The sequence below is a fragment of the Asterias amurensis genome, chromosome 1, assembly GCF_032118995.1.
Source record: "Asterias amurensis chromosome 1, ASM3211899v1".
Lineage (NCBI taxonomy): Eukaryota > Metazoa > Echinodermata > Asteroidea > Forcipulatida > Asteriidae > Asterias > Asterias amurensis.
Window position 1 is genome coordinate 7793267 of NC_092648.1, and position 27583 is coordinate 7820849.

A 27583-nucleotide genomic window follows, 5' to 3' on the forward strand; every position below is an offset into this window, starting at 1 on the left:
CTCTTTTGGTTACCCCCAAGCACCAGCTTCTTAGTCTTGCTGGGGCGTTTAACCTTCGATTGGGTTGAATGGGTTGAAAGGGGAATGGGTAGTCTTGGTGCAAGACATTTCTCGTTTCCTTTTCACGCACACCGCGGCCAATTCACCGACAGCGCGCGCAACGACTCACCTGACTTATAAGTCCACTCACCGCCCTGGAGAAACGTCTTGGTCCGTGTACATGTTTGAGTTATGTGACCTCACATACATATTCAACGTGTGGGTCAACAAAATACTACGCACGCGCACAACTGGAAACAGACAAGCGGGCCAGCCTGGTAACTTGCATGTACTCGTGTCGAGTGAAAGCCTCGCTCTGTCATGCTACGGCGGGAACCCGGGAATATACACACCATGTGCGTTTTGTTGTGCATGCAAAGGCGATCACTGATCTTTATGTTATTATTAACTAGAGATCAGCGGTTGCGATCAATTGTTAGAGGGAAGAAATTGTCAGTCAATAAAAAAATACTGTAACAATATTGCTGACCGCATCGGCAAGACTCGAGGAGTCGAGTGTTTTATTTGCGGATGAGAGAACTTGTAACTTGTATGGGTATATTTGCACATTATTTCGAAAATAAAGAAAGATATCCTGCATGGCTATCGGCACTTAACTATAAAGCACAGTTTTGGGCGAAAATTGTCCTCCATTACATGTCGCGTCTAAATGTGGCCAAGTGCGTCGGCAAAGGATATGTCTGACATGTACATGTACCTTCTTGTACACATGCACACAGTACACAACCGAATGCCAACGTGGTGTTCTGGCTGGGCTTCTTATCTTCGCGAAGACGTGTCAAATTACTCATAGATATTTAATGGTGGTCGACCACCGGTTGATTTTGACCAAGCTGTGTGAGTATGATACTGAAGTTTCGGATGTAGTGTTTAGTTTTTTCTGCATAAAAAGTACTTTCAGGCACTGTGACCCTATAATTATTTTTACCTACAAAGTTACCCTTTGGACTAAGACTAAAAATGCCAGAAAATCCCATGTTCGTGTACATCGATCTATTTTTGTTAGCTCTGTTGCTAAACATCCTCGTTCATAACATTTTAAGACTCCATTCCCCTCAATTAATTGCACTTACAAAAATTTTCAAAATCTTCCCTAAAAATGTATTTTAGGGCAAACTAAAATTCGCACAACGTTCTACAGCAATCATGTTTACAAAAATTAAAAGACGAACGTAAATGTACAAGCCCTACACACCAACTAACATACGAGGAAGCCTGGCTGTTTCTGGTTGCGTTGCACCGAAGACGTACAGATACCAGACTGTGGGAAATTATGCCGATACTGCTACGTCAGAGTTATGCAGGCCTAGCGCAGCACGGCATGATTGGAATGTGCTCGGAGTTTCCCGAGCGATCAGCAAACAGACCAAGACGGGGCATGGGTAGGACGATGGAGGGCTCTCTTGTGTGTGAAAGTCTTTAGCAATATTGCCCAGTGGCATGGGAATACACAAATTAGTAATTCGACTCTACCGGTAAGTAGAGTGAAGTAGACTCATATGATTTGTACTTGACTTCATTGAAGGCAATAAGTCTGAGAATTCTCGGATTTCAGCATGATTCACAGTAAACACATTATTGCTTTTTTTTTTAATCAATGTTATCAAGTCAGGGTTTTATTGTGGCAGAAATATTTTCAAAGGAAAACATTTATTCAAGAAGCTCCAAAAGATTCACACAAAAATATACTGCACATGACTCATTTTTCAGAACACGGTTCCTTTACCTTCAAAAACACATTTAAAAACACAGTGTACTGCTGGTATGTTTTATAAAGTAAACAGTTTGACAGATTTTAAAAACCCTAAGAAGAACAACAACCAAAAGAAAAACAATAGTAAACATACCACCATGAACATTGAGTTGTCTCTGCATATCTTCAATAGTGCAGAACAAGCATGCCTCCGGACATTCTGTACAGGTCGCGTCCTCGTCTTCTGAGAATACAGGTAAGATCCACACTATTATCCTAAATAGGCCAAAGGCTCAATCGTACTCAAAACATAACACATATTTAACCTTAAATGCTAAACATAATCAATACAATTTTGTTTTCAGACATTTGAAAATCTGAAATTTCTACATCCCCTTGAAAGGCATTTTTGATTTTTATTTTGCCACATTTAACTTACACCTTTCCTTCACAAACATTTACAAATGTATTTTCACATTGAGTCATTTATAAATCATTAATGATTTTTGAGTTTCATGGTTTAATAGTGTCTTGTGCTATTGAACCATTTATCCTTTAAGACTTTGTTACATGTACATTAAGTTTTCCTTGTGATTTATTACTAGATATTAAACAAAAGTCCCGTCCCTCTCCTGCACAACTTCCAAGTTGTACATGTGCATGTATGATAAACATGGATGTGATCTCTGGTTGATATGGTAGTTACAGGCAGACTTGCTTGTAACTAGCCAAGAACTAGCCAAGAACAACGATATTGGCAAATTAGGGAGACTGCAAACATACATGTAAGGGCAAGAATGCTTAGTTGATAAAGACCTGGCACGATTATCTGGAGGTCACAGGTCCATATCCCACTCAGTTAAACTTGCCTTTGTTTTACCCAAAATAAGTCATGCAAAGAGTACATGTAAAACAAGGGGTGTCAAAGGCCGTGTACAATTGTTGGTGTAAAACAAAACAATGTTAAGAACATAGACACTTTAATACATGAGAACTAAAAATGTTATGCATCTTTGAGTGAAATGAATGACAAATGTATAGTGCCCATAGAAGGGGACAGGTAAAATAAAAGGAGCAAAACAAAACTTTGAGGAAATAAACATAATTTTGTGAGATTCTTTCTTTCACACAATTAGGAAACTCAGTCCAATTCCTCCTGATGTACATGTAGTTGTACTGTACATGTAAGAGAATTCTGAAAAGATACAACCAAACTTTTCTATAAATATTTTTACCTTTTAATTTTGTTGTACCAGTCCCATTAAATCCTCTGTTCAAACAAGAGTGACTTCATACTAACTAAATATAACAGGCAGTTAATGGCGGAGCTCATCTGATAGTGAATATTTATAAAAAAAAAGGTGCACGAAAACCATAAAAACATAAACAAAGGTATACGGCCTAATATCAAGATAGTCACTAAAGTAACAAAAAAAAACAGTACATGTACCTTTGTTTGTCCGGGAAGGGAGAACACAGCAGCTGAAAATATCTGCAAACCAACCAAATCGCATATCTGATTACAATCTTAAACTAGAACAGCGAAGCTGCCATGGCGAGCTGCTGATCGTCAGATAAAACCAAGGACTGACAGAAAAACCAATAATTTGATCAACTGATGGTCAAAGGGACATTGCCAAGAAGTTATGACCATTTGAGGTTTTCATTGTTTTAGCACATTCAAGTGGAACCTGTGATAAACTCTTTGAGTTTCATCTTTTCATATTTAAAATACAGAAGCTATTCCGGCAAGGTCTTGCAAAAAGCTTTAATCGCTACACAAAGTTTGACAACATTTAACCTTTTCTTCCGCATTTCCTCCATTGGAAGTGAACAAAGAGACACAAGGTGGTGTTGACTAGTAGTGTATGCAGTAGAGCAGAGTCACGCTCCAGTGATCATCGTTGAAGAGTGCTATGTAGCTTTCGTGAATAGTCTGCGTTCAAGGTCTTTTCAACATACATTTCCCTTTTGGTTAGTTAGTTTCTTCACCAGTCGTCAATATTTCATAAGTCAAATTACAAGCCATTTAAAGTCAAAAAGTTACCATAGCGCTTGTTTCTAATGACCTTTACATTTGACCTTGAGGGTCCAAAAATAAAAGGCAACTGCTCTTACCTTATCAAGAAAACTATTCATAAGTTCTTGATTTTCTTTGACAATGGGGAACAGGGTTGAAATAGTTGACAGCACACAAGAAAGGATGACAGGATCCTGGATCAAAGAACATAAATAAAATAAGTTATCTTTTACAAAGACTGCAATCCCAAACACTGCTACATGTATGCTTGATCCGTCTCAAAAATATACTGCCAACCAGTATCCTAAAAACCATGGCTTCTCTTTTTTCTCTTCGCTTTTAATTAATTTTTTTAAATGCAGTCTCTTTGTGACTGTGAGCATCTTAACTGCGGTGTCCGCGGAGGAGCTTAGTTAGGAAGCATTGCCCTCTTAAAGCTACTATTATTTGCATGAGTCGAATCATGACAGTATTTAAGAGTGAAATCATTGATTGAACATTCGTAGAAAGGAAAACAAAAACAAAATGTTCATGCCAGCGTGCAGTACATTGCTGATTGAACACAATAACCCACGAAGCAGTGAGTTGGTTGTACGGCCCAATTGCATGGCCTTGCGAATCGGGGGCCCTTGGTACCTTTCTCGTGATTCCCCTTATACATGCTGGTATTTTGCGGGGGTCCCTGTCCCTGCCCCTGCAGGTTACCCCCAGGAATTTGGAATTACTTGTGATTAATGGGTCTGGATACTTTTTGTAAACAATGTCCAAAGATTTATACAATCAACTCACACAGTTTGAAGAAAATGATAGTAGAAAGCTTCCTTTAAAGGGGCTGGGTACACACAAAACACAATTGCCACACCACAACAAAATTTGGCCAACATGGCTTCTTCTTCCAAAATAATGTATTACTTACTGATGTGCTGTAGTTTTTGAGAAATGAGTAAAAAACGTAACAAAAATGCTTTTCATCTCAGTTTTAGCATGTAAAAACGTGTCAGTTAAATAATTTTGGGCATGGTGCCCAAGGTTTGTGGGAGTGTTTAACAAACAAAAATGTTGTTTACCAAATAAGTAATAGGGGCGTGGTGCCCATTAATGGTTGTGTCACATATTCACTGGAAGAAGAAGCCCTGTTGGCCAAATTTGTTGTGGTGTGGCAATTTTTTGCCAATTAATTACCACGGGCGTGGTGCCCAGTAATGGTTGAGGTCACGTGTTCGATGGAAGAAGAAGCCAGGTACTGACCTAATTTGATGAGTGTATTGTGGGAAGAAGAAGCCAAGTACTGGCCAAACAATTGTGGGATCAGGTGTACCCTAAGGGACCATAGATAAATTAAGAACGCGGCCGCCCACGGTCAGACTCGTTCTAGAACGAGTATTTCCCAAAATTGTCATGCGCCTGTCCCAAGATGGATTAAGCGCTTCACTGGTTTTTAAGGTCCCTCATTATCGAACTCCATTGTTGGTGCCTTTTGTTGTTCAGATTACATGGACAAGGCAGCTAGTAAGTAAGCCACGAAGGGGTGAAGGATTAGTGTTCGCGGTCTAGCTCAGGTATACACCAGACAATGGGTTGGAGATAATAATTATGTCCATGTACAGCCAACCCTCGAGTTTGCCAAAGCCAATACAATAATATGCAACTGCCATAACAAGTTGAACTGGTGACAATTATTCTTAAATTTGAAATCATCCCCAACTTATTTTGTATCTACATGTAATTGTTACATTAGAACCCGGGTTAAAAGAGATGATTACACTTCCAAGATTCGTTCATTAAGGTACCGCGAAATCATGATGACCGGCTCACAATCACACAACGCAAAACTACACAGTACACAAACGCACTATCCAGCGACACACACTCTCAAACAGTGTTTTCAATATACAGGCCTAGTAGTCTTGTTACTTTGCGTGCAACAAACTATAATGCAAGAAACATTGAACGCTAGAGGGCTTTCCTAAACAATGTGATAGTGGGAGAGTGCCGCCCTCCGTAGGAAAAATTGCGCAACAGCTTACGAAATTAGTTACAACCGCCTTGAGATTAAGACTTTCGGGAGAATCTGGTGTCCGAAAATTGCAGTACTAACCAGCGTTGGTGCCCGAGCTAAATTCATACAACATTGGCGCCGTCGCTGGTACCTTGGGCATGTCAACAACGTGGTGAATTCTCAGCAGTTCCTTAGAAATATTTAGCATGTTTAAGAAAAACTACATAACGTGTCGGCTTCATTGTTCAAACATGAAACATTTTGGATACCTTGGACGTACAAAAAAGAGTATAGTGTTACTGTTTAGCAGAAGATGTTTTCCTATTGATTTTGTTTTAATCTGTTGTATTTTGGGGAATTATTTTGAATGGTGGTCGTGCAAAGACGCACTATTTATTATTTTTCAATCTGCGGTTGTGTTTTGACTTACTGCGTGAAAAGGGCTAGGATTAATCTTTTTGTAACTTGAAAAAAAAAAAGGTCAAAATATACACTAGACCGGAGATACTATTATTATAATTTACATGGATTCTTGGTTGTTGTTTATTTATTGAAACGACAGTAGACATAGCCTATTGCAGTGGAAACAACTTGGGTTTATCTTTCCAGTAAGCCGGTTATAACTACACAGTGGTTTTCGGCCAACACCATTGTTCCTTTGTTATACAGTGGGCCTTCCTCAAGACCGATGGTTGGGGGAGAACGCTTTCCACTCTGTAGATTTTCTTTTGTTCAATTTGTCACGCGAAGGAACGCGTCACGACGCGGTTGTTCCCGTGACATAATTTATCCATGGTCCCTAAGCTATTTTTACGTGTGTGACTGGCTTGCCATAAGTTTTTTGGCAACCTTTACAACTTTGTTTTGGCAGTAAAACAGTTTTCAGAGGCTGAGGCAATCAATCAAAATATAATTTGTCTGCTTGTTTTATTTGTATCCGAGTATAAATGCTAAAATAATTGTCCTCTCACTGAGATGGAAATTATTTTGTGCCTTGTTTTACTCATTTCTCAAAAACAACAGCACCTCAGTCAGTAATTTTTTAAGGGAAGCTTTCCACTATCATTATCTTCAAACCGTGTAAGTTTCATGTAAAACATTGTGTGTTGTGTTACAAAAAGTACCCAAATCCTTAAAAGAGCCCTAGTGACAAGTTTTTTTAAAATACCCAATTGCTTTGATTTGGCTGCAGATATTTATTTATTACTAGTACATGTAAGTCATAAAAGTGCACATTTTATTTTCCTCTTTGCAACTACATGTATCTTACTAACACAGCAACTGCAACTTATTTTAAATTTAAAGTTAAAAGAGTGGTAACTCCTGATCGATATTACATTGTTAAAAACTGCTTGCTTATAGGTTTAAATGAATTTGACATTTCTTACACTGTGGTGACCCCTTATGACATTTGCGTACAGTTCAAACAGGAAGTTTACACAAAATACTGAAATGGTTCTTGAAATATCTAGCTAGGTCAACCTATCAGAACATGGATCAAGGTCTGCCTCAAATTCAGATCACTATCAGGGTCTGGATTGTAATCATAGTAAAATCAAACCAGAACACCACAGGACAAACACCTAATGTCTACTTATCTTTGCTATCCACTAAAAAACAACTTAATTGAAGGTCATTTACAGACAAAGAGCAATTACCTTAATTTGAAATGCGAGAGCCATTTGTAGAAGTTGTACCAGTTGAGGGGTGATATCTGTCAATGCACTGATGTGAAATAGACTGAGTCCATTCTCTAAAAAGCATGTCAGTGCATCCCAGCAAATATAAGATCTTGAATGTGGTGTGCATGCATCTTTTCCTGAATCAGGCATTTAAAATGAAGTTAATTATTTAATTATTTTTAAGTCTTTATTTCATAGCTTAAAGGCAGTGGACACTATTGGTATTTGTCAAAGACTAGCCTTCACAGTTGGTGTATCTCAACATATGCATAAAATAACTAACCTGTAAAAATTTGAGCTCAATCGGTCATCGAAGTTGCAAGATAATAATGAAAGAAAAAACACTCTTGTCACACGAACTTGTGTGCGTTTAGATGGTTGATTTCGAGACCTCAAGTTCTAAATCTGAGGTCTCGAAATCAAATTCGTGGAAAATTACTTCTTTCTCAAAAACTATGGCACTTCAGAGGGAGCCGTTTCTCACAGTGTTTTATATCATCAACCTCTCCCCATTACTCGTCACCAAGAAAGGCTTTATGCTTATAATTATTTTGAGTAATTACCAATAGTGTCCACTGCCTTTAAAGCCATTATAAACTTTCGGCACAAGAAAAAAGAAAAAAAAGTTCACAGATATACAAATAACTTACAGGGTTTTATACAGAAGGTAATGGTGAAAGACCTCTTGAAGGTTTTTTCCATGAAATACTTTACTTTTCGAGAAAACATTAAAACAATTATTTTAAAGAGATGTTAAATTTGCATCGGGGATAAAGAATATTAATTTTGGTTTTTACCCATACACCGATGTGTGTTAGCACTGTATACTCAGTCTACTTATGTTGCTATCCATTAAAAAACAACTTAATTGAAGGTCATTTACAGACAAAGAGCAATTACCTTAATTTTATTTTAAACACATGTCATGACACGGTGAAACGTGCGGAAACAAGGGTGGGTTTTCCCCGTTATTTTCTCCCGACTCCGATGACCGATTGAGCCTAAATTTTCACAGGTTTGTTATTTTTTATATCAGTTGTGATACAAGAAGTGTGGGCCTTTGGACATTACTGTTTCAGTAAGTGTCCAATGGCTTTAAATTTGTGAAAAAAAATAGAAAAAAAAATGAAGATACATGTACAACCTTCAACCAGGCTTTATTTCCATGAAACACTGAAGGCTTGCACAGCATATAGACACCCTATGACAAAAGTGAGGTGCAACTTCTTCATTTTTTTGGCACATGAAATCTCAGTTTTTGTATGCATTTAATTACACAAATTGTGTCCATTATTTGTAAAACTTTTATGAAAAAAGTTTCTTCAGAGCATTTTTTTCACAAGAGCTAGATGTATAAAGATCATTAATTTTGGTTTAATCCTTACTGAGTACTGAGTATACAGTGCTAACACACATCAATGTGACTCAGGATTGAAAGCGTACCTTTTGTTATTATAGCGTAACTTGAAGGAACGTTAGAGTATCTTGTAATGTAAGCGTAGCTGAGTAGCTGAGAACGTAACCTAATCTTTTGGAACGTAAGCATATCTTGGAACATAATTGTAGCTGGGTATCTTGGAACATAAACGTAGCTGCGTATGGAACGTAAGCGTAGCTCGACTCGGGCTTGAAAACGTACCTTTTGATATTATAGCTTAACTTGAAAGAACGTAAGCGTAGCTGAGTAGCTGCGTAGCTTGGAACGTAACCAAATAATACCTCAACAATCTCAAAAATAACACTTCATTTTCACAGAATTAAAAAATAATATTTTTTTGGGGAAAAAATAATGCTTTGAGGGAATTTTGTTTTATCATTATTTTTGTTCCAACCTTTTATAAAAAATTCTTATTCACCTGTTCTTTTTATCCTTTTTTTCTTCTTCATAAAACATTTTTTAAGCTACTCACACAATAACATGGTCAATATAACAGAATGCGGTATTCCTACGTTTTGACATCATCAATCTTTTTTAATTACCTGAAAACTCCTAACAAAAAGATATTAGGAGCCATGAAACAAAACAGAGCATAATATTGGAACGTTGCCATCATAAGAAATAACGGATTCAACACGAGGTGTACCGACTGACAAACCCACGATGACAAACATGTACTTTGATGTCTGGCTCCCAACTCCTCACAAGCTCACGTGAGACCCGCAAGCTGGGAGATCATAGCGCCCGGGATTACACCTCCAGCCCCCACGAGACACGGCATGTGCGGTACGTGATATGCCCCAAGGCTTACGTTGCGATTGCTCCACGCCATGGGGCCATATAACAAGCTTTTGTTAGACAGACTCTTTGAATGCGAATCTTACGTTAGATTTGTCACCATTATTTACATTTTGTAGCGATAATTTGAATACATGATCTTTTTTGTCAATTACTCGTTAATAATTTTGTTTAAAAAAAGATTTTAATTTGGTTTGGTAAGTTACTTTTAGACGGCTGGAAGTAAAACTACAGTAGCCTGGAAGGTTTTTTTTTTTTTAAATGCACAAAACAGCTAAAGTTGATGATTTTTTTTAGGGACTATTCTACTTCATTCCTGGAAGACCGTTGAAGTCATATCTTAGTCTATTTTGTAGCCCAAATAGCCCAATTCAACCGGTGTGCCCCTTTAAATTGAAACTTTGAGACATTGAGACTCATCAGCAGTTAAACCTTAACATCAAGATGATACAAACCTGATGACATCATGATGACCTCATCCGGTAATGAGTTACATTTCATCAGAGTTTAATATTTAAACTATATACGCAATGGATTTTTACAATCTATACATCATTGGATCAATACTTTTTGTATCGATTCAATTAAAATGTTCTGATATCAACATGACACTGACCCCGATGCCCGAACACCTAGTGTTTGCTTCTACAAATACTAAATTCTAGTTTATGTTTGATTTTTAAAATTTTTATTTTAATAAATCTGCTTGTGACTTTTAGCCTTTTTTACATCCGTATCTAAAAGCAGTTTTACAATTTTCAATTTAAATTGTTTACTTTACAGTTTTTTGAGCTAATAAACTGCGCCTTGAACACCAAGCAGGGTGGATACGTGCGCATTACAAGTCTTCCGATGAAGTATAAATTGTTGGAATAGCTTCTGTGCTTCTTGAGTTATAATAAACTTACATATACATGTATATTTCAAAACTGATGACCTCAGCATGACGTTACAACTTTTGTTATTATATATTTGGTTTGCGGTAACACCATGTGTGTATCTACTTGCCAGGTAGAGCTTGTTCTTAGAGAACTGTCTATCTTTATTCTACTACTGCAACTTAATGCAAGCTTCGCAACTTTTTTTTTTTTCTTAAAACAATCGATGCAGAGAAGAATATTAAAAACCAAAAACAGACAATAAAAATGAGTTCTTCGGGCTGTTACCCGAACACCTAAAGAGTTTGCTAATTTGGATAAGGTACTGCCAAAAGTTCTGTACTGTCATAGCCTGCTTAAGGAAAAAACAAAAAACCCATTCAACCCAAGAACAAAACATCAAATTAATAAATTAATTGAATTAATAATAAACCACAATGGAAATTTGACTGGAAAACTTAAATGATTTTAGGTTGAACAAAGGAAAATTGTCCTGAGCGGCCATGCTTGTGCTCTACCAACTGTAATAATTAGCCATATGTTGGCGGTCTCTCTCTACACACACATGTACATGTATTATGTCAATATCTAAGTTTACTTCCCAGGTTGTATCAATATGTGAAAGGTATCAAATCTTTACCTGGTTCCAAATCCAAGGGTGATTCTAATAGCTGTCTAAACCAATTGCAAGCTACCTGGGAAGTTAGAAGTGGACAATGTCCTGTGATGAGACGAAGTAACTCTGTCTGATGGGATCGATGAACTGAAAAAACAATGAACAAAAAAGTTAGGTTGGTAAACACAAAACCCCTGCATACCAGTCCATATTTAAGCATTTGATCTAGGTGGTCCATAGAAAACAGGTTTCTGGGGATCTCAAGACCAATCCATACATTAAGTTGATATCTAAAGTCCCTCTTGAGTTATCACTCAGACAATTAATGCACACATGAAGCTCTTTGTTGCATACAATTTGTGGACACTCCTTTGTATTGTCTAATTCAGAAAACAAAAAGATACACTGTAAAAAAACAGTGTGGACATGTACATGTCCACACAGTGTTTCAAGTTTCTACATTATGTAGGTAGGTATACACATGAGTTGTGGGAACTCTGAAACAATGGAATAAAGGTCACAATGTTATCTTTCTGGCGATAACAAGGAACTTCCAATCAAAGAGAAAGGAAAATGGAAGGAGTTTAGCCCGGGCAGCAAATACAGAGATCAATGAGCCACAAGAACCCTTGGTACGAAGGTTTTGCGCCGCATTTTACACTGGTTAACTACAGCTCATTTTGGGGCATGCATTGAAGAATGCTGTGTCCTATTTTCTGACGCCATTTTGCTACAAGATATTCCACAATATGGAGTAGAAATTTCGCGTCAAATAAGACTTCATCGTATGCGCAGTCGAGTACAGTTCACCCTGGTTCTTAAAGATCTTGCAAACGCCACAGTTTTGACTTTTGTTAAAAACTGACGTTTCACTGCTCCTCCCATGCCATCCACAGGACCTTTGCCATGGGAGGTGCAGAAAAAAGTCCAGTGAATTTCAATCTTGTGCTTCTCTTGAAGTACAGCTGTCCCGCTCCACAACGCTTTTCAGCTTAATGTTTAAACGGGCAGTATCTCTCTTCCTCACACCCTCCCTCCTATCCAAACCCCACCCCTACCAACACTAGATCCCCTTTGCCCTTCTACTAAATAGTTTAACCACAAGATTCTCCATGTACAAAGGAATACTTTTATAGTACATGTAGTAAACCTTTTTGAACGCGTTCCAGTCCTACTAACACTATTTTTTGTGCTTTGTCCTCAAAATCTTTATGAGATGCACATATCAAAACAAAATTGTGGTCACACTATTCTCATCTCAAGGTCTGTTTGCAAGTATGAGTTTGCTTTTCCCCTTTCACACAAGCTGATGTTGTTGACGATAATACAGCAAACTCTCTTGCTGTTTTTTTTCTGTTACATTTCTGACAGCCACTGCATTTTTCTCCTTGTATTTCTCGTAGTCGTCAGCTGCCTTTTCTAAGTGTTGCTGTTGCTTTTCCTTGTTTGACAATGGCCTGTGTGATCTACGACTCTAAGTGTTGCTGTTGCTTTTCAATGTTTGACAATGGCCTGTGTGATCTAAGGACATTTAAAATAAGGAACAAAGTCAATCAACATTTTTGAAAATTTCAACTTCTATAGCTACAATATGTACATATATGTACCTGATGTACAGTGTACAAACTCTGTACAAACTCTCATTAGTTTAGTATAGAAGAGAAATAAAACTATAAACCCTAACCCTATAAAAATTTAAATAAAATTTAGATGGATTATACCATATAACTATATTGTCATCAAACTTACCAAATTTGTCTCACCACAAAAGTTGAAGAAGATGAACTTGTAGGCCAGGCTTGTTGCGCATGGATCCTACATGTACATGTATACAACCAAAATGAGGCACATGGCAACAAAACGTGTGCTAGAAGTTCAATTGAGTGTCAAAGAATAGTATCATACTGACCAATTGAGTTCAAGTTTCACAGGTTTGTTATTTTGTGCATTTGTTGAGATACACCAAGTGAGAAGACTGATCTTTGACAAAAACCAATAGTGTCCAGTGTCTTTAAGCCATGGTTCTGTTTGTTAACTGTCTTGTTATCTCCATCGATAAGTGTGTTTTTGTAGTGTATTATCCTATTGTATTCCTAGTATTGTCCCGCCCGCCTTCCCCTTTATTTTTTATAATCACGGCATTCCCAGTATTTTCTTTGTATTGAGTGCCATTGGAATGTCCAGTATGCCCCAGGTGCCAACGTAGTGGGCGTTGGCTGCTTAGCAGATTCTTGTAGTGAAGACCGTAGGGTAATTTCTGTTCCTGTTTCCGTTGAGTTCAGTTAGAGTTTTATTTTAGTTCTGCTCATGAAATTTTGCGTAGTCATCTCCTGTAAGTAACCTTATCTTGTTTTCAAGCATTGACTTTCCTTACATGTAAATAAATATCTTTATTTAGAACTTCCCAGACAAAACTTTCCTTGTGTACAAATTTCTCTGTTCGGTAAAATCAGCAAGATGCCTTTTCTTGTTTTCCCTACAATTTAATTGCCTTTGAGCCAACTCCCCCATTCGGTCCCCTTATTTACGGCGTTATTTATGGAGTTAGCTTCCCGCATTATTAATTTTCCTGCTGTTTCATTAAGTGTTTATTATATTGCTTGGAATTATTTCTTAAGGGAAGCTATCGAAATCACAGACACGACACTGTGCCACAAGATATCGGCTATTTCATCAGCAGCATTTGGCATACTATCCTCCCTCCTCCTCTAACAACCACCAACCTACTGACACGCCTCACTACACCCGAGAGGTTTCTCACACATGGGATCCACTGAACCCCTATAAATAAGCCCACTCCTCTCTACCTCTTCAGTCTCCTGACGATGACTAGAGCAAGCTAGTCGAAACGTTGAGACCAATTCCGAACTGACTCCGCGGCAGTACAGTTATTACGATCCTATGAGCTTAAGTTGTAGTCCAGTCAAATTTCTATACCATCCGCCCTGGTAATAGATATAAAGCAGGACAGTTCTTTTCAGAACTGAGAAGTCTCCCGAACCTCCGACTTTCTACTCCACGGCAGTAGAATAAAGCAAGACAGTTCTATAAGAACAACTCTACCTGGCAAGTAGATATACACACATGGTGTTACCGCAAACCAATATATACATGTATTGATACCCCACCATGCAATGCCTCAAATCCTATATATTTATTTCTTAGTATGTAAATTATCCCCTTTGTTTCCCGTATATTTATTATTGGTTTATGTAATGTCAATACAGTGCCCCAGAACGCTGCCGTTAACCACAGAACATTTCCCATGTTTTTGAAGTGTTAAATGTTAAAGTTTCACCGTTAAAGTTGTTTTCATTGTACTGATATGCTTCACTTTTGTCTCCCTCCTCTTAAGCATTTAATAATGTGCATTTTCGTGTTATTTAGTAAGCTATTTAGCTTTTCCGAACTTCAGTCGGAACAGCCATTGTAATCGTCGAGATTTTTTTTATATTTTTATTATTATTATTATTCTTTCTTTCCCTAAAACCCTATTGGAATAACATTTGACTTTTCAATTTGCCAAATGTCAAATTAGAATTATAAGAGACAAATCATATACCATATTAAAGATTATGGCCTAACTTAAATTTGAGATTTATTTAGATTAAAATTCTTAATTAATTATTCACGTGACAGCCGTGTGAATATTTAATTAGGCAATATTGTTCCCATCATATCTCAAGAATTAAACTTCCAATCCAAAAACTTTTTTCGGTTATGGACTTGTCTTGAAGTGTTGATAAGACTTCCAGCCTAACAGTTTCAGTCACGTCATCATGACGTGATACGTTTGCGCGTTTTATTTTTTGTGTACAAAACATATGGCATTAAAAGTGGAAACGTTTTACAAGTCAAAAACACAATAAATGACAATAACTTCAAAATAATTTATCTGTTAGTTTTCAAAATGTCATATTTCGTGTGGAAAAATTAACTGATTCTAATAAGAAATGTTTCAGTCCATTAAAATCAATCAAAGTACGTCTATAATTAACGATTAATTAAAAATCTTGGCATCATGGGTACAACGTAGTACCTCATAAACTGGATGCAGTCACATGCTGCACTTTATCTCAAGAAGTGTAGGGCCACTTTCAAAGTTTTTTTCATAATTAGACTCCTTAGGCATACCAGATTTGCATTGGGTAGTCGTGACCCCGATTTGACCTCTACTTCGGGGTGAACCGGAAGTGGGACCATATCTCAAGAGTTATACAACCGATTACAAGTTTTTCTTCAGTTATAGACTCCTTAGACACTAAATGTTAACTTTGAAAACCGTGACCCCATGTTAACCTTTACTTCCGGGTCAACCGGAAGTGGGACCATATCTCAAGACCTGCACAACCAATTTTCAAACATTTTTCAGTTATATACTCCTTGGCCATTCAAAATCGAGCTTGCGTTACCGGGACCCAGTATTGACCTTTACTTCCGGGTCAACCGGAAGTGGTACCCTATCTCAAGAAATACACAACCGATTTTTGAACTTGGGTTAAATTTAATCAAAATAATGACCATTACACCATGTTGACCTTTATTTCTGGTTTTTAAGCTTTTTTCGATTCAGTATCACATACAAGACCAGGTAATCACATGTCATAAAGTCATAATGCGTATGTTTTATTGTAGCATAGAAAACTTTTAGTTACAAAACATTCCGGAACAGCTTTGTGATTGTTTACAATCACTATCTCTAGTTATGTATTTGTTATTTATAGTTTCACCTGTGTTGATTATACTACACTGAGTGCGAAACAAATGGGCAAACAGGCGCCGGTTGAGTGGCAGCAGGCGCCAGAGTTGTTGTTAGGCTTATAGCTTCAGCGATCCACCGGGAAATAGAAGTTTTCGTGGCCGCACGGTATGGTCGAACTGTCGTGATGAATAGCTGTGTTGTGTCACCCCGCAGTCCCTTCGTCCGATCGATTTAGAACTTCAGAATGCAGACAGGGCACCATAGCTTGTCCTGTGGGACGGTGGAGGGACCACTCTGTTGGCACTGCTCGACCCCGTGAGAGTGCATCTACGATGATGTTCTCTTTCCCGGATAGATGGTGCGCCTGTAGTAAGCTCTGATGATGAATGCACCACTTCAGAAGTTCCCACGTGTGCATGCAGAGGGAAAGAGAGTGGGTACCCCCTTGGCAATTTATGTAGGAAATCACTGTGGAATGTCTTTATAAGCACTGTACGGTGTACAATGTATGGCTCTGTTCTTCATTTGCTGAAGAGCCCTTTGGACTGCTAGAAGCTCCAGCAGGTTGATGTGAAGTAGCTTTTCCACAGGTGACCAAGTTCCCGCCACTGAAAGATCAGCCAGGTGGGCGCACCCCAACCTGAAAGTGAGGCATCCGTTGTCAGTGTCACTGATGGGGTGGGTTGAGGATGGGGCTGGTTTGGATATGGCATCTGTTCGGGGTCGCTAGTGAAGGAGCAGATGAAGCTGAAGAGGGCGCATGTGCATTCTGCACCACAGCAAAAGGTCCACAAGGCTGGCCATGAAGCCAAGGAGGCGGAGCCAGGCTTTGGCTGGAAGCGTTGATGAAGAAAGGAAGATTTGAATGCATTCCTTAAGGGTGAGGCAACATTCCATGGTGGGGGAGGCTTTCCCGGTCGTCAAGTTGAGGGATGCTCCTAGAAATAATGGGCATTAAGATGGAACTAGAGAAGACTTCTCTACGTTGATGATGAACCCAAGTTCCTGTGTAAGCTGTATGGTCGTTGACAAGCTCCGAAGGGTGTCTTGGCAGGTGGGGCCCACGATCAACCAAACATCCAGGTACATAAAAATGTGAATCTGCTGTTGATGTAGAACTGCCGCAACGACTTTGGAGCAGTTGAGAGGCCAAATGGGAGCGGCGGAACTGGTAGGTTTTGCGTCGGTAGGTGAACTGGAGGTATCTCTGGTAATGTGTATGGTTGGGTACATGGAGGTAAGCATCTCTTAAATCGAGGGAAGTGGCCCACCAACCTTAAGGGAAAGATTGTAGGACAGTTTTCAGTGTTTCGATCCGGAAAAGCTTGGGTCGGATGAAGGCATTGAGGGGCTGAAGGTTGATAATTGGTCGCCACTTGTTGAGTTTCTTGGGAGCCAGATAGAAGGTCGAGATGAAACCTGGGCCAGTGTTGTGAGAAAGAGAGAGTATAGACTTCTTTTCTAGCAGGAGAGCGATCTCTTTCTCCAAAATGCTCCGCCGAGCAGAGTCCTTTGGGACCGGAGTGGGTCGGTTGGGAAACCTGAGAGGTTGAGGTGGCGGACTTGTAAACTCGAGTTCGTAACCTGAGGGAAGGGTTTGAAGGACCCAAGAGTCTGTTGTGATGCACAAACATCTTAATTTACAATCATTCACATAACTTCACATGAACAAGATTTTATTTTCTTACAAACTTATTGATAGTTTGATAAATGACCAAGGGCAATAAAGTTTGTAGTTTTTTGTCAAAACAGCCACAGAGGATTATGGAGCGTCCATTTTGCTTCAACATTAATGGCAAAGATAAGCACGTCCACGGGACAATGTGCGAGTGATGTCCATGTACATGTTCACATTTTGGTATTTTGCTTGCATGTAAAGCCTTGCTTGCGGCTTGCCACCATCTTACTGTGCAAAGGGCAAAATAAACCTAACTACTGAGGACCAATTAAAACAGAGATACCCAGCAGACATTAGGGTAGCTACTAGAAAACCGTTTTGAATGTCTTCCTAAGGTTCTTTTAACTATCATAATTATTTAAAATACCTACTTGCAAAGCTGTATGAGAATTCCTCATCACTATCATAATCTAACAGTGAATAAGCACATGTAGGAGAGTCGTCTCTTGAAGGATAACCAATCTGTGGAGACAAACATTTCAAGCATTAACTCAACACACAGGTTAACCAGTTAACGCCAAGGATCATCTATGTTTTCGCAAGGGATTATTTTCTCTGAATTGCTGGAAGTAGTTTTCTTTGAGAGTACTACTGGCAAAAGAAACCATGACTACACAAAGCCAAGAGAGCAAAGATTATGTTTGAAGTACTATGATTTTCCCATTTATTTTGAGAAGATAACATACTCACAAAATCCTGGCTGTGAGACTCTAGGCACCAATTGGGTCCATGGCTGGCACTAGGGCTGGAATCTTGGTACAATCGGACTTACTGCCCTCAAGCCAAAAACAAAGACTCTTAATGCCATTTCTTTTAGCAACACAATGAATCTGGAATTGCGATTACAGAATAACCTCATAACAAAGAGAGAGTTTAGCATTATTACAAAAAATTTGTATTATTTCAACAAAATACATGCCTTCTGGAGTTTGACTGTTAAAAGTTCCAAGATTTTTGGCACAACTGCTTGAAGATACATATCACTGGAGATCTGATCATGACGAAAAAATGCTGAAAAAAGTGGTACAACCATAGAGCACAAATTCATGCTGGGATGCTCAAGGAAAGCAAGCAAAGCTTGTAGAAAATCTGGAAAACTTTCAGGTCTGCCAACATCTTTTATGTCTGAACCCTGTACATAAAAATAATAAGTATTATACAAGTTACTAGGCAAAATAAGGCGCCTTGTCAAAACGTCGAAGCTGTTCAATTCCGCGTGCATTCTGCGGGAGTCCGCGGATTTTTGTAACAAAAGAAACCGTAGCAACCGGGCATGTCCACAGCCACGACGGCTCATTTACATGTCAATAAACATGAATATTCCGGGAGCTCCACGGAGTGACCGGTCGGCCATTGTAAGGTCCAGCTTATGAGCTGACCGGCGGAACCGCGGATGAACGTAGGTGGTTAACAATGGTTTTACCTTTGCAGATTAAAAAGCAAAGTAAGGGTGGATGTGTAACTAAAAACCATTTCCTCCAATGTGTGATTTTTCAGACTTGGTTGGGCCTACATAACCAAAACATGAATTTTAAAAATGGTTGTCTTTATTCCCAGCTTCGACTGACAAAAGTTCCAGGCTACGTGCAAACTCCGTTCCAAGTGGGTCAGAGTATCCAGGGGACAATTATAACTGTTCGTTCTTACTTTCCAAGCGGAAAACATTAGTTTCTTATTTATAAAATCCCAAGTCACCGTCACCAATAAACAAATCTACACACCTGTGCGAGAGTGTCTCCATGTCAAAACAACCAGATAGTCTGGTTTGTCCAATGTCTGAGGGGGAGGAAGCCACAGTTTCAGAGACCGGTGTTTCTATTGGCTGTTGAATTTCCATATAGCGCGTAACGAATGTTTTCATTGGTCGATTTTGCCCTACTGCCAGAGCAGCATCGTGTATTCAACAACATGGAAGAAAACGTTTAGTAGTCGCGGCGGTGGTGATTTCTTATCAATTAAGCATCGTTTTTCTTGCAGGAAAATTGATTGAATGTGAATGGTTTCAGGTTAAAAATCGATATTTTTGTATCAAGCATAAATGTTGCACATTATGCTTCGCAAATTGGATCGCATCATTTGCGATGCACTTTTTACAATTGCATAGCAAATCATCAAAATTGCATCACAAATTGCGATGTGATACAGGCGCAATCATTCCCTGATTATCACATGCGCTGGATGGTGTAACTGTCTTGTTGGTGCGGCCTGTCCGCTTCCAGGACGATGGTATTCGTGAGTAGAAAATGTATTGTTCTGGGAGAGCACGGCCAGTCCGCGTCCAAGCCGTTGATATTCATGACCTGAACATACAACTTGTTTATTCATGAGACTTATTGTTATACTAACAACAGCGCCCGGCAAGGATAGCTCATTAACTTCGCCGCGCTTCAACGCACATGGCCATTCTTCCGCGGACTGTCCGAGGTCCTTAGCAACGGCGGTATTTGCTGTCCAGTCCGCAGACTGTCAGCGGAGGAACGCCCGGGAGGTTTTGACAAGGCGCCTAAGAAGTTACCATAATATGGCAGTAAGTGTGATGAGTTCATGAACTGTATTCATTCATTCTTGCACCCATTTATTTTATTTTATTTTAAACACACAAAGAATAAGTGCTGAAATAGTCATGTTTTATAATATTTAAGAAAACATACAGACATTAGGATAATTGTGAGGATGGAGGACTCCAAGAAGCAATAACTTAATGACTAAGACCCCCTCTTGATACAAGAACAAAAACAAATACAGCAGTATTAAACACTATTACAACTAAACTACAACTTAGCTTGCTTATATAATTTTTTCTGGTTAATGAGTTTTTAATTTCCACTTCAATAAGAATAGACATAATATTCAAGAATATTCACATATTTGGCCCTGCAGTGGCAAGCTTTCAACCATTGACGACAAGCTGGACAAGATCATGACATTGAGACCCGACTGAGCTCTTTAGAGCTGAAATATCAGCAGGTCCATACCCAGATGTCTACGAATTCCTCAGATATTCCTGATCTGAAAACCTCTGTGACGTTTGTCCAAAAAACCCATGACTCCATCAAATCACTGACCAAAGAACAACAGAATACAACTTACGGATCATCAAAATCCTTGAAGACAAGATCAATGACATCCAAAACTGAAGCCGCCGTAACAATATCGTAACCCAAGGGGTGCCCGAAGGAGCTGAGGCCAGGATCAAGATCATGCGAGGAGTTTGTCCAGGAACTGTTGACCAGTCACCTTAAAGGAACACGTTGCCTTGGATCGGACGAGTTGGTCAAAACAAAAGCGTGGTTTTCCCTTTACCTTGTCGACTAACACGTCGGCCATTTATGGGGGTCAAAATTTTGACTCCCATAAATGGCCGACCGTGTTAGTTTGCACAGTAGAAGGAAAACCACGCAATTTCGAGGCAAACTTGTGTGGATCATTGTATTCTACTTTTAAAACATCTTTCCAACCATATGCATTATATAAAAAACGGTTACAAACGCTTTCCAAAGACCAACTCGACCGATCCAAGGTAATGTGTTCCTTTAAGCTCGAGGGTGCAGACGAGGTTGTGATCGCATCTACGACGCATTCAAGGGGATGAACAGGTCCATTTCACCTACATGTACATGTATATACCCTGGTCAGTTCCAGCTATGATCAGGTACAAGATCCGCGATGGCCCGTTCAGATCTTATCGTCTTAAGGGATATGCCTAAGCTGATGTTGCACCACAGTTCATTTAAATTAAACTTAGATATACATATAATGTGTTTTATTAAATAACACAGCCCCAATCATAGTGTCATTGATGTTAAACTTCTGGTGATTGAAGCTTGCAATGGTGATGACACACACCGCAAGAATAGAGAATCACACTGGATTCACCAACTCAAGACAGTCAAACCCTTTGGACTTAGTTTTAGTTTAGTTTTATTAAACTTTACACTGGCATAAAAACATAAATATACAAGACGATACATATGAACCAAAAAAGCTTAAAAATACCAAGCCAGTGAGTGGCGAGGAGGAACAGGTGACCAGCACCTCTACAAAGCCATCCTGCCACAAAGGATGTCCCTTGAAACCCACCCCACAGTTAAAAACCACCCATCCCACTACATAAAAAAACACTAACATAAACACTGGTGTTAAATAACTTCCCATTACCCTCCACTTCACTCCTGCCTAAGAACTTATATGTTGTATATATTCTGTACATAAAGTATAAGTTATTATTTATTTTTTTAAAGTTGTTTTTATAAATTCACCACTATAACTATTAGATTAGGTTCTCTTAGAGAGAACCAGAACGGCTTTAGAGAAAACAGGTCGACTGTAGCTCAAGTGTTAGCTCTAAGAAGGATCATTGAAGGAGTAAAGAAAAGGAAACTATACCAGCAGTCATAATATTCATAGATTTTAAGAGGGCATTTGACTCAATACATCGAGGGAATATGATGAAAATACTAGCTGCTTCAAGGTACCACTGCAGCTTGTCCAATCCATCAACGACATGTACATGAACACCAGGCCCAAGGTAGTATCTCCTGATGGTGAAACAGAGGAGTTTGAAACATCTGCTGGTGTGCTTTAGGGTGATACCCTAGCACCTTTTCTCTTCGTCATCGTCCTAGACTATGCTATGAGACAGGCTGTCAGCGGCAAAGAGGAGGAACTTGGATTCATAATCAACCCCAGACAGAGCAGGAGAGTAGGACCTACTGTACTTACAGACCTTGACTTTGCAGATGACATTGCCCTACTTACAGAGCAAATCAGTCAAGCACAAGAGCTTCTTGACAGGGTGGAGACTGAATGTCAAAAAGTGGGTCTGCAGTTGAACATCAAGAAGACAAAGTACATGGCATACAATACGGATGACAAGGGTACATGCCTCAAAGCAATCAATGGGGACAAACTTAAGACGGGCCGACTTCAAATATCTTGGGTCATGGATTGACAACACAAGCAGGGATATCAAAGTTAGGAAAGCTCTGGCCTGGAAAGCACTCCACAGCATGAAAAATGTATGGTGTACAAAGATGAGTAAACACCTGAAGCTACAGTTCTTCGTGGCCACTGTTGAATCAGTGCTACTTTATGGGTGCGAAGCATGGACATTAACATCTGCTCTAGATAAACAACTTGACGGTTGCTGCACCAGACTGCTACGCCAGGTGCTTGGTGTCGGAAGCGAAGAACAAAAATCAAACACAGACCTCTATCTCGGGTTCCCCAAGCTTAGCGTTAGAAGACTGAGGTTTGCAGGGCACTGCTATCGCCACCCTGAGCTTCCAGCCAGCAAGCTTGTGCTCTGGGAGCCCAAGCAAGGTCAAGCCCAAAGAGGTCGAGGCCATCTTACCTATGTCGATCTGCTGAAAAAGGACACTGGATTTGTGACAGCCGGGGAAGTATCCACGTGCATGGGGGACAGGAAGACCTGGAGAAACCTCAGCCGTAATATCATCGACCGAGGACACCACTCCAAATAGAAGAACTATCTGATGTAATGTAAGTAATCCCCCTTTTTTCCATATACCTATTATATACCCTCATACCTATTTTTAAAATCATCATACCTTTGATCTTGCTATTCTTATTAATTGACCATTGGTAGTTGCATCATGATGCAACTTGCTCTCTAACCCTACCCTTTCAAGTTTCCCTGCATTGTTGTCGAACAATACATTTACCACTTTTATGGTCCAGTAACCCATCACTACATACTAAACATCTCCTGTCCTCGCCACTTCACTCCTATTGGTTCATAGCCACCAATATTGTTTCTGAAATAGAAACTTTGATTGGCTGATATTTCTCGCTTCTTTCTGGATCCTTTCCTTAATCCCTTTCCCCTCTCTTTTTCTATAAATGGATATGTATTTGTTTGTACTTGTTTTATGCCTCTGAAGAAGGTCCAGATTGGATCGAAAGCTAAGGCCACCTACCCTATTCATTATAATGTGTTATATTAATACATGTTCTCTATTCTGTTTTTCTCTTTGTTTGTTGTGCCAGTGTGAGACAAACCAACACACAAAATTTATTCTACTCACTCCAACTGGTGCTTGATATGTTGAATTTACTTTAAACTATGAATGATTTTCATAAACTGACATAAATTCTTATATAGATCCTGATATAAATCTTTATATTCCAGACAAAAATTGCAATTATTAAGATCAGAATGAATTGCTTGATAATTTTATCACGAGCTCTGAAATTAAATTGTTGCATATTAATGCTCGTAGTTTGCGAAAAAACGCATCAAGCATCACCCAGTCTATTGAAATTTTACAAAAGAGTTTTACGGTAATTGGAATATCTGAAACCTGGTTAAATGATATGCATGGCCCTCTTATTCAAATTCCTAACTATGCTATTGAAGGGACTTGTAGACAAGGCAAGAGGGGTGGAGGGGTTGCACTTTATATACGGGAGGATCTGGTGTATAAAATTTGTACTGATTTAACAATTAACAATCCTGATATGGAAACATGTTTTATAAAACTTATTGATTCAGGTAAAGCTAGTATTCTCATTGGAATTGTATACAAGCCTCCCTGTGTTTTATGTAGCAACTTTACGGACTCATACTACATGTAATATATTATCCCTTGTATCAAATGAAAACAAAAAATGCTTTACATGTATAATGGGTGACTATAAAATCAATCTACTGGAGTGTGATAAGTCCTAAGAAAGTCCTAAAACTGACAGAAAATTTCAAAAGCGTAATTTTAGTGCAAGTAATATAGAAAATTTCATTCAAGATGTTAATGCGATTGTTTGGGACTCTTTAACATTAACCAATGATACATTGTATGTACATGTATGACACTTTTCTATTACATGTCCAACAAAATTATGATAATCATTTTCCATACAAGAAGTTAAATGCCGTTATAATAGGTTTAAGTCCTCATGGTTATCTGATGGGATCTACAACTCTATCAGACATAAAAACCATTTGTAAAACGTTTTTGAGACATCCTACTGCAAACAATAAATCTATTTATATTCTGTATAAAAAGAAACTTAATTTTCTAATCAAAACAGCGGGGGAAAAACTGTCACCCAACCAAATTGAATGAAGTTAAAGGTAATATCAAGGGTACATGGAAAGTTATAAATTCTTTACTAAACAAGCGCAGGCAAGGCGTTAACCCATCTTACCTCCTTAAGGACGGTAACCAAATTAACAATAGCAAGGAAATTGCTGAAGCATTTAATAGCTACTTTGTTAACATCAGCAATTACGCTGTCCACGACTTTGATGGGTGCATCTCCTTTGATGACTTTAAAGTAGACGTCAACCCCATTAATCAATCTAGTCCTAATCGATCCCGACTGTTTGATATTACTGCTGAGTTTGTCCTGGAGCAGCTTGTCACATCAGTAGCGCACCTCCACCTTGACAATCCCACTGCTGCTTCCATCATTGACTTGGTTTTCTCAAAATGTCCTCATAGATTCGTTTATACTGCCCCCGGTCCGGTGGAAACCGACCATTTTGCAGTACGCTTTGCGTTTCGATCAAGCAAACCCCCCTCCTTGTCCAGCCATTCTTCGCTCTTTTCTGCAGTTTCACCGTGGGGACTTTGATCATCTTGAAAGTTAATTCATCTTATCCCTTGGTCATCATTTACAACGAAAGGCAACGGTCAAGATTTTCTTTGTGGATCACACCAGAACTTTCAAAAAGATTTTTTGCAGTGTTCATTCATATTCAAATGCTACCTGGATTGTGTAAATGTGAATTCATCATGGAAAATGTTTTTTATCAACCCGTCATCCAGAATCCCTCACATTTCGTCACCTGCCTGCTCGCACCGAAGCTTTGTTTCACTCACCCTCTCGCAGTTTTCCCTGCCTTTGGAATACTTTTTCACCAGCTATTAGGGACTCGTTCGTTACAAACCCTTTAGTTCATTTCTTGCATAATCTCAAACTGTCCTTCAATTCAAGTAATTAAATCCGTTGAATTAGTGTATTAGTTTTTTGTAGATTTGTATGCATTTCATTGTCTGTCACATCCTTTTAATGTCTTATGTTATGTGGGGGGCTGCATACCTGCAGGTAAATGAGGTTTATTATACTTTTGCAGTCCCTGACCCACATACATGTAGCCGTTACTTTTTTTTGTGCAAGTTGGTACGTCCTGTGTTAGTTGAAATAATGTTGTATTGGCCCTTTTAAGATGTTTATAATCTTTGTGTTTCTCTTCATCTTGTGTTGTTGTGTTTGCTTTCATGATTTTTAGTACATAATTGTTATATTTTTTGGTACATTTTGCAGTGTTTGGGTCAAATAAATAACAATAATAATAATACGCTGATTGCCTTATTTGCAGGAAATTATGTTAGCTACTTCTAGGTGGTTGTTAACTAAAGCCCTCTTTTGTCTACCTCGACGGACACTCTGGTGGCTGTCGCTTGTCAAGTAGGGAGGTCTTCTTTTACCAACGTGCCTGTATCCTCTGATTTTGAGACATAAAAACAAGTGTGGGGAGATGTGTATGATCTGTTTAACATTTGTTTAACATTTGTTTCTTTAAGCTGAAATGATTGAGTTACTGCATTGAGCAACAAATATTTTTTTTTTTTTTTTTTGGGGGGGGGTTCTTACCCACAACACACAGAGCTGAGCCCCTAGTCCTGTAAGCACCTGGCACAGTCGCTTAAGAAAAATGTAGTTCTCTTCATCCAACCCAACTGCACAAGCATTTCTGTTGTAAGAGATACACAACATAAAGTGTGAGGTTACACATCATACTATAACTTTACTGTTTTACATTCAAATTATTATCAAGAAATCTATACATCTACAGGGAAGGTGGAAACAAACTCACTCTGCAGCACTGAGAATGGTCTTGATCGCATCTGCACTAAAGAGGATGAGTAGTGGATACCTCTCTTCTGGTTTACCCTTTAAGTACAAACACTTATCATCAATAATGTTTAGAGAGAAAAGATTAATATCAAATTAAAAATCTTCAAAATTAGCATTCACATATTTGTAATCCAAAGAATGATCACAAGAACCAATATCCGCTATCTTGGCTCAAATCTGCTGAGAATATGGAGAACTAAGCATGTTGTTGTTTAGTGACCAGCCAATTAAAAGCTGTGTTTTACCTGACAAAATAAAGAGGAAAACATAACCCCACTTCTGAAAAATGCCTTCAACAAATAAAAAAACCCAGCAGCAATATATTACAAAACAGAAAATCTTCTTGCCTTTCTATTCACAATTTGCTGCAGTACCTCTACTGCATTTAGTTTTAACTCTGGAATATCCAACAGAGCATACAATGTAGACAGTAACACATTGTTGCTGGCAAAAATATGCTGACTTGTGACCCATTCAACGTAGCCAGTCAGTGTCAGCAAAACAGCTTGGGAAACACGAATTGAGCTTGCAAGCTGAAAGACAAAAAAATTCCTTAGCTTAAAATGCACTTCCTCACTCAAATGCCCAGTTTCATAGCTTGAAGAATCACCTAACAATGTAATCAAGGTGCTAGTATTTAGATCAACCTTTTCTTTAATGTATTCTCTTTAGGTGTAAATATTGCAACAACAACTTGTATAAAATTACATACTCTGTGTCATATGTATCAGGTCATTATAATCCTTAACTTCAGACCTACATGTATGATCTTTTATTGGATAAATAGGGATTACAAATTGTATTTAGCATGGAAGGTAAGACCTACATGTAAAATTAAACAAATTGTATTTTATCAAATTATTGATAAAACCAAGGAATCATGTGAGATAGAGTGGCGTAAACAGTGATTTCCATGATGTCAACAAATTTTGGAGTAACAGGTGAAAAAAACATTTAGTTAGTTTGTACAAGGTCTGAAGTATACATGTAGGAGCGCAAAGAGCCAAGCCCTGACAGCATGAGGTCGGAGCCTGCAGAAAATGTTTGGATTCTAGATGCTCTGTGATGCAAACTGAGTAATTTCTGGCTGAACCCCCTGTACTTTTTTATTTTTTTATTGTCAATTTTTGCAACAT

At 38.7% G+C, this 27583-nt stretch overlaps 1 protein-coding gene across 1 annotated transcript in view; it reads right to left on the reverse strand.

Annotated features, from left to right (window-relative positions):
- The window catches only part of LOC139944530 (exportin-5-like), a 207142-nt gene that overhangs the window by 84170 nt on the left and 95389 nt on the right, over window positions 1-27583 (reverse strand). Inside the window, exons 7-16 of the mRNA XM_071941578.1 lie at window positions 26795-26980; window positions 26407-26483; window positions 26184-26283; window positions 18484-18696; window positions 17936-18026; window positions 11209-11331; window positions 7431-7591; window positions 3872-3967; window positions 3204-3245; window positions 1908-1997 (exon numbers count right to left, since the gene is read on the reverse strand). Coding sequence (XP_071797679.1) covers window positions 1908-1997; window positions 3204-3245; window positions 3872-3967; window positions 7431-7591; window positions 11209-11331; window positions 17936-18026; window positions 18484-18696; window positions 26184-26283; window positions 26407-26483; window positions 26795-26980 — 1179 coding nt within the window. The remainder of the gene's footprint in view (window positions 1-1907; window positions 1998-3203; window positions 3246-3871; window positions 3968-7430; window positions 7592-11208; window positions 11332-17935; window positions 18027-18483; window positions 18697-26183; window positions 26284-26406; window positions 26484-26794; window positions 26981-27583) is intronic.